Genomic DNA, 10634 nt, shown 5'->3' on the forward strand with positions numbered 1-10634 from the left:
GTGGAGAAGAGATTGTGGCTGCTGTTTCCCCTCCTATCCTGCAGGGGGTGGTGTTAGTCTCTTCCAGCCCCCACTCCCGCCGCTGGGGGTATTTTCACATCCCCAGCGATTCCTGCTGTCATTCAGTTGTTGGAAGTCTGGGGATAAATATTCCATTCATGGACTGGAAACACTGGGACCCGCCTCTGGACTGCTCTCAGTTGTTCTGTTTATTCATTAATTGAATAATTGATGTAACCGGATATTTCACCGTACTCTTGACCTGCTCTCTGAACTTGGACTGAGTCACCACATAAATAAATGTGTTTGTGCAGCAACTTAAATTCAACAGCATAAGTCCAACTTGTCGAAAGATATATAAAGCATCATTGTAATTATTGGGATCTGATCCTGTAAAGATATAATATAAGAAATTTATAACATACACCAACCACAAAAGTATGAAGTTGCCAGATATGGTGAAGAGTAAAATCACAGACTTCCTTCTGCTCTCCATCTCTGGGTCACTGTGATTCTCTCCCTTGCTCTTACTCCTCAGTCCCTTACGGATTTGACTGGCTACTAAAATGTGTCTGACTGTCAGAGCGTTGAACAAAAGAATTAAAGCAAAAGGGAGCAATGGGATTAAAACCGTATCAAACCAGTCAAATCCCACCCATCCGGGATCAGTATAATAGCTTGGCTTTCTATAACATCCCCATGGTACATTGTCAATTATCTCTCTAGGATCAAATATAAAGTAGAAGGAGATGTCTTTTGAACAGAGCAGAATGCAGGTTGTTGCTAGAACCACAGCCGCAGTTTTCTTGGTGCAATATTTTGTTTTCAGCTTCTGGCAACAAATGGTCACAAATCGATCAAAGGTGAAAGTGACAGTGAACCAGACAGAACAGTCTATGGCTGCAAAACGCAGGACAGCGTTAACACTACACACAGGGGTGACGTCCAGGAAAGATCCCGGGAAATAATAATAACTGATCCTGAACAGTATGACCTCAGTGATAATGACCAGTAGATCCACCGTTGCCATGGCCACCAGATAGCGAGTGGTGCAGGTGGAGAGGCTGCACTTTCCCCGGGACAGGATCACAATCGCCAGTAAATTAACTGTAAGAGAGAGAAAGGAAAAGAAACTGGAAATTACAGATCAAACATTCTCCGTGTCTGACCCAGACAGTAAGGGCAGGATTTTAGCACCAAAAACAGGGGGTTGGGGGACGATCAGAGGTTAAAATTTTAAAATCTCAACGCTGACCCCAACTGACCTCTGACCCGCCCACTTCTGGGTTTCATGGAGTTGGGAAAGGTGATGGACAGACAACTGTGCCCAGAAGATGGCCTGGCAACTTAAATATTTTAATGAGGCTGGAAGTCTCTTATTTATCTGATTTACAGGTTTTGCTGTGTTCGGCCGGGATTCCCAGGCCTCTGGAAAGCAATAGCTGTGGGAGGTGAGGGCAGCTTCATGGAGAAGGTCAGTGTCTTTACAGCACTGCTGGTGGGCCAGGAAGAGCAGGGGTTCTTCCCCCAGGACTCCAGGTTTCTCATCCATCAGACTATCAGACATGCTCATGCAAAGACCTTCAGCATCAGACCCTCACCTGGGATCAGACCATCCTCATTCCAGGATCAGACACCCACTGCTTCCCCACCTGGATCAGACCATTTCCCTGGGATCAGACCACCCCCATCCTAGGATTAGACACCCACTGGTTCCCCACCTAGATCAGACCCTCATCTGGGATCAGACCAACCCCATCCCGGGGTCAGACTCTCACCACTTCCCCACCTGGATCAGACCCTCATCTGGGATCAGACCAACCCCATCCCGGGGTCAGACTCTCACCACTTCCCCACCTGGATCAGACGATTTTCTGGGGATCAAATCAAACCCATTCCGGAACTGGACATACTCCCTACCCCACCTTGATCGTAGACTATCCCGGGAATCGTATCACCCCCCTTCCTGAGATTGGACACACCTCAGTCTCTGCCACCCAGATCAGAGACTTTCCCAGAGTTAGGATTCGGAATCACCCAAGACTCAAATCCATGCGGGTCATGAATCAGACCGACCTGCTCCTGTAACCTGTCAGATTGGAAGCCAGGCCTGTCAATCAGGCTCACTTCAGAGTGGTGAACCTGTCAAAGACAAATGATGCACCTTGTGCAGATCAAACATTACAGCATGCTGGCCGGGATAAACCAGAAGAGTACAAGGCAACTTGATTGAACCATATAAGTTCCTGAGAGGTCTTGACAGGGTGGATGTGGAAATGTTTCCTCTTGTGGGAAAATCTCGAACTGTTTAAAAATAAGGTGGCGCCCATTTAAGACAGAGATGAGGAGAAATTATTTCTCTCAGAGAGTTGTGAGTTTTTGGAACTCACTTCCTCAAAAGGCAGAGGAAGCAGAGTCTTTGAATATTTTAAAGGCAGCGGTAGAAAGACTCCTGACAAACAAGAGGGTGAAAGGTTATCGGGGGTAGGCGGTAATGTGGAGTCGAGGTTATAATCGGATCAGCCATGATCTTATTGAGTGGTGGAGCAGGCTCGAGGGGCCGAGTGGTCTACTCCTGCTCCTAATTCGTACGTTCATATATCAAGGGGAGTTGTCCCCTGACACCTCGTGATCTTACTTAATGGCTGAATAGGCTGTTAAAATCCACTGTTAATATCCAGGAATAAACATTGGATTAAAAACAAAATATTGAAACTGCTGTAAATCTGATAAAAATAGCAGAATGTTGAAAACACTCAGCAGGTCAGGCAGCATCTGTGGAGAGAGAAACAGGGTTAATGTTTCAGGCTGATCGGCTTTCATCAGAACTGGAAGATATTAGAGATTAACAGTTTGAAAGCAATCATGTAGTCAGTGAAAAGTGGGGTATAGGGGGAGGAAAGAACAAATGGGAAGGTCAGTGATCGGTGGAGGGCAGGAGTGATTCAATGATAAAAGGGATGATGATGCAAGGTGAATGGGACAATTAAAGAAACAGAGGATGGGTCCAGAGAAGGTGTAAATGGTTACAGCAGAAGAACAGAGGGGGAGGGGAGCATGGAAAATCTGGCAAAGAGGAGAAAGCTCCAGTGGCCTGGAAAAGTGATGGAGAATGGTGGGTAGATCCCAGGGATGTGGACCAGCCTGCCAGTTGTGTACCAATAGGGGATCCCACCCCAAGCACCAGCCCACACCCCCTCCACTCCCAGTGACTCTGGTGCAGCCATCCTCCATTACCAGCACAGGCCATCCCGGAAAGAGGGAGCAATGGTTATAATCTGAATTTTTAATCTCAGTGTCGAGTCTGAGAGGCAATAACATGCCTAATTGTTAAATCCAGTGCTGTTCCTCTTTGAACTTCAGAGGAACAGTGCAGGAGGTCGGAGATAGAGAGGTCAGAGTGGGAGTGGGATGGAGAATTAAATTGACAAGTGACCAGAAGCTCAGGGTCACACTTGCAGACTGAATGGAGGAGTTCAGCAAAGCAATCACTCAATCTGTGTTTGCTCCTCTCCCAATGTCCAGGAGATTCCATCATGAGCAGCGAATACTGCTAATAAATTGAAAGAAGTCCAAGTAAATCACTGTTTCACCTGGAAGGAGTGTTTGGGACCTTGAACAGTGGGAAGGGAGGAGGTCAAAGGGCAGGTGTTACATCTCCTGTGCTTGCACGGGAAGGTGCCTGGGGAAGAGGAGCTGTTGTTGGGGGTGATTGAGGAGTGGATCAGGGAGTCACAATGAGTGGGGGGGATGGGAGGGAGCAGAATATATGTTTGGTGATGGACTTAGCTGGATGTGGCAGAAATGTTGGAGGATGATGTGTTGAATGTGGAGGCTGGTGGGGTGGAAGGTGAGGACAAGCAGAACCTTATCGTGGTACTGGCAGGGAGGGAAGTGGTGAAGGCAGTAACGTGGGAACTGGGATGGACATGGTCGAGGGCCCTGTTAACCACAGTGGAGGGGAATCCTCGGCTGAGGAATAATGAAGACATTTCAGAAACACTGGTGTGGAAGGTAGCATCGTCAGAACAGATGGAACGGAGGTGGAGAAACTGGGAGAATGGAACAGAGTCTTTCCAGGAAGCCGGGTGGGAGGAAGTACAATCGAGGTAGGTTTGGGAGTCGGTGGGATTACAGTAGATATTGGTGGACAGCCAATCTCCTGAAATCGAGGTGGAGAAGTCGAGGAAGAGAAGGGAAGTGTAAGAGATGGATAATGTGAATACAAGGGAGGAGTGGAAGTTAGACACAAAAATAAACCGGAAAGGTGACTCAGCTGTGGCTTACAAAATAAATTAGGATAGTATTAGATCCAAAGAGGAGGCATAGAAAATTGCCCGAAAAAGCAGCAAGTCTGAGGATTGGGAACAGTTTAAAATTCAGCAAAGGAGGACAAAGAGGTTGATTCAGCATGGGAAAATAGAGTATCACAGTAAACTTGTGGGGAACATACAAACTGACTGTAAAAGCTTCTATAAATATGTGATAAGAAAAAGATTAGTTAAGACGAATGTTGTTGTCTTATTGTCAGAAATGGGGGAAAGTATAATGGGGAACAAAGAATTGGCAGAACAATTAAACACATACTTTGGTTCTGTCTCCACGAAGGAGGACAGCCAATCCCCTGAAATGGAGGTAGAGAAGTCGAGGAAGGGAAGGGAAGTGTCAGAAACGGACCGTGTGAAGACGAGGCAGGAAATTTGAAGTAAAGTTGATGTAATTTTCCAGTTCAAGGCAGAAGAAGGAAATGACACCAGCACAGTCATTAAAGTATCGGAAAAATATGTGAAGGAGGGGAGCTGAGTAGGATTCGAACAAAGAATGGTCCACATATCCTACACAAAGGCAGCATAGCTAGGACCCATACAGCTCCCATAGTGACAACATTTGAGTGTGAAATAACCCAATGTTTACACTCGAGATCCACACACCTATACTTTACAACAGGATCAGGAATCTGCGAGGGTTCTCATTCCCAGAACAGAGAGCCACTGAGGAAGAGAGGAGGTCCAGTGGGAATGAGACTGAATGAAACAAAATGACTCAATTCCAAATGGGCCCTCGGAATGTCCCAGCAGGAAATGGTGGAGGGAAACTGGCTGGGAAATGGCCTCATGGTGTCTGTCAGACAAGATCCCATCCACTGTGAGTTGAAGGCGAGCTCTGGTTTCCTGAACTTTGGAGCAGAGAGGGGCAGACTGACGTGGACAGAAATGTAAATGGAATTCTGCAGCACAGCTATGAGTCGGGACCAGAATAACCCAGTGGATGAGGATTCAGAGCCTGAAGAAGGGAGTGAGATCTCTGAGGGGAGGAACTAAACTTAAATAATAGTAAATAAATTCAATTAAAAACTTCAAGACATTTAAGGTTGAAAGTGGGGAGAAATTTGATAAAGCAATCAGAGAGAAAGAGAACGTTCTGGTTCAGATGGATTGTATCCACACTGATACGATCAGGTGAGGAAAGGGTCTCAGGCTCCCCTCTCACCCTTTCTCTAGTTTGGCTGTAAAAGAGTTTATCTTTCAAAACACAGTGGTGTAGCTGACCAACTCAGTGAGCTTCCACAACTCGCTCCTGTTACTCTAATTACAATTGCCAATGATCCAAACAGACAGGTTTTCTTGAATTTAAACAAAGATAACGTAAATTCATTAATCTGATTACAGTGCGGCACAGTGGTGCAGTGGTTCGCACTGCAGCCTCACAGCTCCAGCGACCCGGGTTCAATTCCAGGTACTGCCTGTGAGGAGTTTACAAGTTCTCCCTGTGTCTGTGTGGGTTTCCTCCCACATGCCAAAGACTTGCAGGTTGATAGGTAAATTGGCCATTAGAAATTGCCCCTCGTATAGATAGGTGGTAGGACAAATATAGGGACAGGTGGGGATGTGGTAGGAATATGGAATTCGTGTAGGATTAGTGTAAATGGGTGGTTGATGGTTGGCACAGACTCGGTGGGCCGAAGGGCCTGTTTCAGTGCTGTATCTCTAAAAAAAACCCAGTTAGAATAAGAATTACTAAAATCTGCAACTAATCACTTTCTTCTTCTTTTTCTTCTTCTTCTTTGGCCTCCTTGTCTCGAGAGACAATGGGTAAGCCCCTGGAGGTGGTCAGTGGCTTGTGAAGCAGCGCCTGGAGTGGCTTTCAAGGCCAATTCTAGAGTGACAGGCTCTTCCACAGGTGCTGCAGATAAAATTGGTTGTCGGGGCTGTTACACAGTTGGCTCTCTCCTTGTGCTTCTGACTTTTTTCCTGCCAACTGCTAAGTTTCTTCGACTCGCCACGCTTTAGCCCCGCCTTTATAGTTGCCCGCTAGCTCTGGCGATCGCTGGCAACTGACTCCCATGACTTGTGATCAATGTCACAGGACTTCATGTCGCGTTTGCAGACGTCTTTAAAGCGGAGACATGGACATCCGGTGGGTCTGATACCAATGACGAGCTTGCTGTACAATGTGTCCTTGGGGATCCTGCCATCTTCCATGCAGCTCACATGGCCAAGCCATCTCAGGCGCCACTGGCTTGGTAGGGTGTATATGCTGGGGATATTGGCCACCTGGAGGACTTCTGTGTTGGAGATACGGTCCTGCCACCTGATGCCAAGGATTCTCCGGAGGCAGCAAAGATGGAATGAATTGAGACGTTGCTCTTGGCTGACGTACATTGTCCAGGCCTCGCTGCCGTAGAGCAAGGTACTGAGGATACAGGCTTGATACACTCGGACTTCTGTGTTCCGTGTCAGTGCGACATTTTCCCACACTCTCTTGGCCAGTCTGGAGATAGCAGTGGAAGCCTTTCCCGTGCGCTTGTTGATTTCAGCATTGAGAGACAGGTTACTGGTGATAGTTGAGCCTAGGTAGGTGAACTCTTGAACCACTTCCAGAGTGTGGTCACCGATATTTATGGATGGAGCATTTCTGACGTCCTGTCCCGTGATGTTCATTTTCTTGAGACTGATGGTTAGGCCAAATTCGGTGCAGGCAGCTGCAATCCTGTCGATGAGTCTCTGCAGACACACTTCAGTGTGAGATGTTAATGCAGCATCATCAGCATAGAGGAGTTCCCTGATGAGGACTTTCCGTACTAATCATTTAAAATCATTGAAAGTAGCAACACAGGTTAACAGGGTCATAAAAATACAAACAAAGCACTGGAGTTCATTTCAAGAGGAATGGAATTGAAAAAGCAAAGAGCTGATATTAAACTAATATAGAACCTTGGTTGTACAACACTTTGTGTACTGTGTACAGTTCTGGTCCCCATATTACAGAAAGGACATTGATGCACTGGAGAAGGTGCAATTATTACCAGAATGATACCAGAACTGAGAGAACTAATGTTATTACTTCCTACTCTCTTTCTGATCTCTGTATTATGAAAATCCAAATGTCTGTTCCTCAGTTATAAGTGTCTCTCTTCACAGGGACACACCTCACTGAGCTGAGGGTAGAGATTGGTACAGGTTACATGTGTCGAGAATATGAATCATAGATAAGAACTGATCCATCAAACCATAATCAGTTACAGAAGTGGACAATTCAATAAACACAGCCCAATATTCATCCTGTGTAATAGACAGATAATAAAATTCACCACTCATGACTCACAGATTCTCAGGACTATGTTGGGGGAAAGAGATAATTCATCACAAAAGTAACTTATGTGGTTACAGTAACTATACTCAGAGTAAGAAACATCATTATGCAGAGGATTAGAATGCTGTAATAGTGCTGTCCTGCTGTTTAACTGTCAGTAAATAGTTAACATCTGTTTCTGTTGGAGCAGTTCAATAGGAGACAGAGCAATATCAATACATTTCACTTTATACACTTATTACCAAACATCTTCAACCAACAAGAAAGGTATTCCTGTTTGCCAGATATAACATTCGTTAAACACAGAGATGGTTCTATGGAGTGGAGATGCCGGTCATGTAAAACAGCAATTTAAAATTAGAAACAGCTTGTCCATTACAGTTAGTGACACACACTCAGTACGATTCTACAGTGACAGATACTCCCAGTAATACATGGTCACTGGGATCAGGTGTTCCACTCCGGTGCATGACCCACACTCGGTACAATTCCACAGTGACAGATTCTCCCAGAAATACATGGTCACTGGGATTAGGTGTTCCACTCCGGTTAGTGACCCACACTCAGTACAATTCCACAGTGACAGATTCTCCCAGAAATACATGATCACTGGGATTAGGTGTTCCACTCCAGTTAGTGACCCACACTCAGTACAATTCCACAGTGACAGATTCTCCCAGTTATACATGGTCACTGGGATCAGATGTTCCACTCCGGTTAGTGACCCACACTCAGTACAATTCTACAATGACAGATTCTCCCAGTAATACATGGTCACTGGGATTAGGTGTTCCACTCCGGTTAGTGACCCACACTCAGTAGTAATTCCACAGTGACTGATACTACGAACATAAGAGCACCCGAATTAGGAGCAGAAGTAGGCCATTCGGCCCCTCGAGCCTGCTCTGCCATTCAATAAGATCATGGCTGATTTGTTTGTGTTTCGAATTCCACACTCCCATCTATCCCTGAGAACCTTTGATTCCCTTGCCTAACAAGAATCTATCTATGCCCACCTTAACATTATTCAATGACCCCACCTCCACCACATTCCGAGGCAGAGAGTTCCAAAGTCACACAACCCTCTAAGAGAAAAAAATTCTCATCATCTCTGCTCTAAAAAGGGGGAACCCTAATTTTAAAAGTGTGCCTCCTAATGCCGGACTCACCCAGAAGAGGAAACATCCTTCCCACATCCACCTTGTCAAGACCATTCAGGATCTTATATAGTTTAGTTTAGTTTAGAGATACAGCACTGAAGCAGGCCCTTCGGCCCACCGAGGCTGTGCCGACCATCAACCACCCATTTATACTAATCCTACACTAATTCCATATTCCTACCACATCCCCACCTGTCCCTATATTTCCCTACCACCTACCTATACTAGGGGCAATTTATAAAGGCAATTAACCTATCAACCTGCAAGTCTTTTGGCATGTGGGAGGAAACCGGAGCACCCGGAGGAAACCCACATGAGACACAGGGAGAACTTGCAAACTCCACACAGGCAGTACCCAGAATTGAACCCGGGTCGCTGGAGCTGTGAGGCTGCGGTGCTAACCACATACTTCAAACAAGTCTCCCCTCACTCTTCTAAACTCCAGTGAAAACAAGCCCAGTCTGTCCAACCTTTCCTCTTAAGACAACTCACTCTTTCCAGGTATCAATCTAGTAAACATCCTCTGAATCGCCTCCATTGCATTTACATCATTCCTGAAATAAGGAGAGCAAAACTGCACAAAGTATTTGAGATGTGATCTCACCAATGCCCTGTATAACTGAAACATCCTTACTTTTATTTTTAATTCCTCTCATAATAAAGGATAGCATTCCATTAAACTTCCATTACTTGCTGTACCTGCATTCTACCTTTTTGTAACTCATGCATGAGCACACCTCGATCCCTCTGAACCTCGGAGTTCTGCAGTCATTCTCTGTTTAAGTAATACTCTGCTTTTTTATTCTTCCTGCCAAAGTGAACAACTTCACATTTTCTCACATTATACTCCATCTGCCAAATTTTTGCCCGCTCACTCAACTGATCTACATCGATCTGCAACCTGCTAATGTCCTCTTCACAATATACTTTCCTACCTATCTTTGAGTCATCTGCAACTTTAGCTGCCATCCCATCACTCCTCTCATCTGAGTCATTGATATAAGTTGTAAAAAGTTGAGGCCCCAGCACAGACCCCTGTAGGAGTCCACTCGTCACATCCTGCCAATCAGAAAATACTTCCAGTAATACATGGTCACTGGGGTCAGGTGTTCCACTCCAGTTAGTGACCTACATTTACTTTGATTTTACACTGACTGATGCTCCCACTAATACCTTCACTCAGAGAGTTGCCTTCACTGAGGTCTAATTCAGTATTAGACGATATTCCACTAAATGCAATAACTTGATAATTCAGAGAGCCTGTCAGTTACAAACAGAGGTTTATTATCAGCTGAGACAATGGAATGAAACCACAAATATAATTCAGGATATTTGACATTAGGAAATGATATCACTGATCGGGTGTCTGTATAACAGTGACCACTAGATCAGCATTTAACATTATCAGTCACAGAGTAAAACCAGAGACCAGCTCACACACAGATTTACACAACTTCAATGATTGTAGTCACTTACCAGGAACACCAATGACAGCAAGGAAGGGGTAATATAGTTTCATGATACTGTCAATTGTTTGACGCATTTTCTGTGTGTAGTGATGTGTCTCTTCGTGCTGCAGACAATCTCTCTGTATTAAACTCTGAAGTGACACATTTCCAGAGCCTGTAATTTAAACCCTGTGGGATCTCCCCAGGGATATTGAGGTTGCCACATTGTTCAATTTAATAAAAAGGGTTTTAACAAACAGATTACGACATCGAGTTCAGTCCGTGTTGTGATAGAATATAATTATTTTTGCAATTCAATTGGAAAACTCCAAAGACTGGACAATTCTGATCACATTGATTAACGAATGAAAATTTGAAGCTGTATTCTCCAGCAATGAGGTTGTTCTTTCAAACACCATCAGTCCCATCTCTA

The 10634-nt window shown here is 45.0% G+C and overlaps 1 protein-coding gene across 1 annotated transcript; it reads right to left on the reverse strand.

Annotated features, from left to right (window-relative positions):
- Positions 1-211: 211 nt before the first annotated feature.
- LOC137345751 (probable G-protein coupled receptor 139) lies at positions 212-10296 on the reverse strand (the record flags this gene model as incomplete). The annotated part of the gene is made up of 2 exons (XM_068009009.1): positions 10230-10296; positions 212-1107 (listed from the first exon to the last, which is right to left on the reverse strand). Coding segments are annotated over exons 1-2 (963 nt in total), but the record flags the coding sequence as incomplete, so codon positions are not given.
- Between the last annotated feature and the right edge of the window lie 338 nt (positions 10297-10634).

This window comes from Heterodontus francisci, chromosome 29 (genome assembly GCF_036365525.1).
Source record: "Heterodontus francisci isolate sHetFra1 chromosome 29, sHetFra1.hap1, whole genome shotgun sequence".
NCBI lineage: Eukaryota > Metazoa > Chordata > Chondrichthyes > Heterodontiformes > Heterodontidae > Heterodontus > Heterodontus francisci.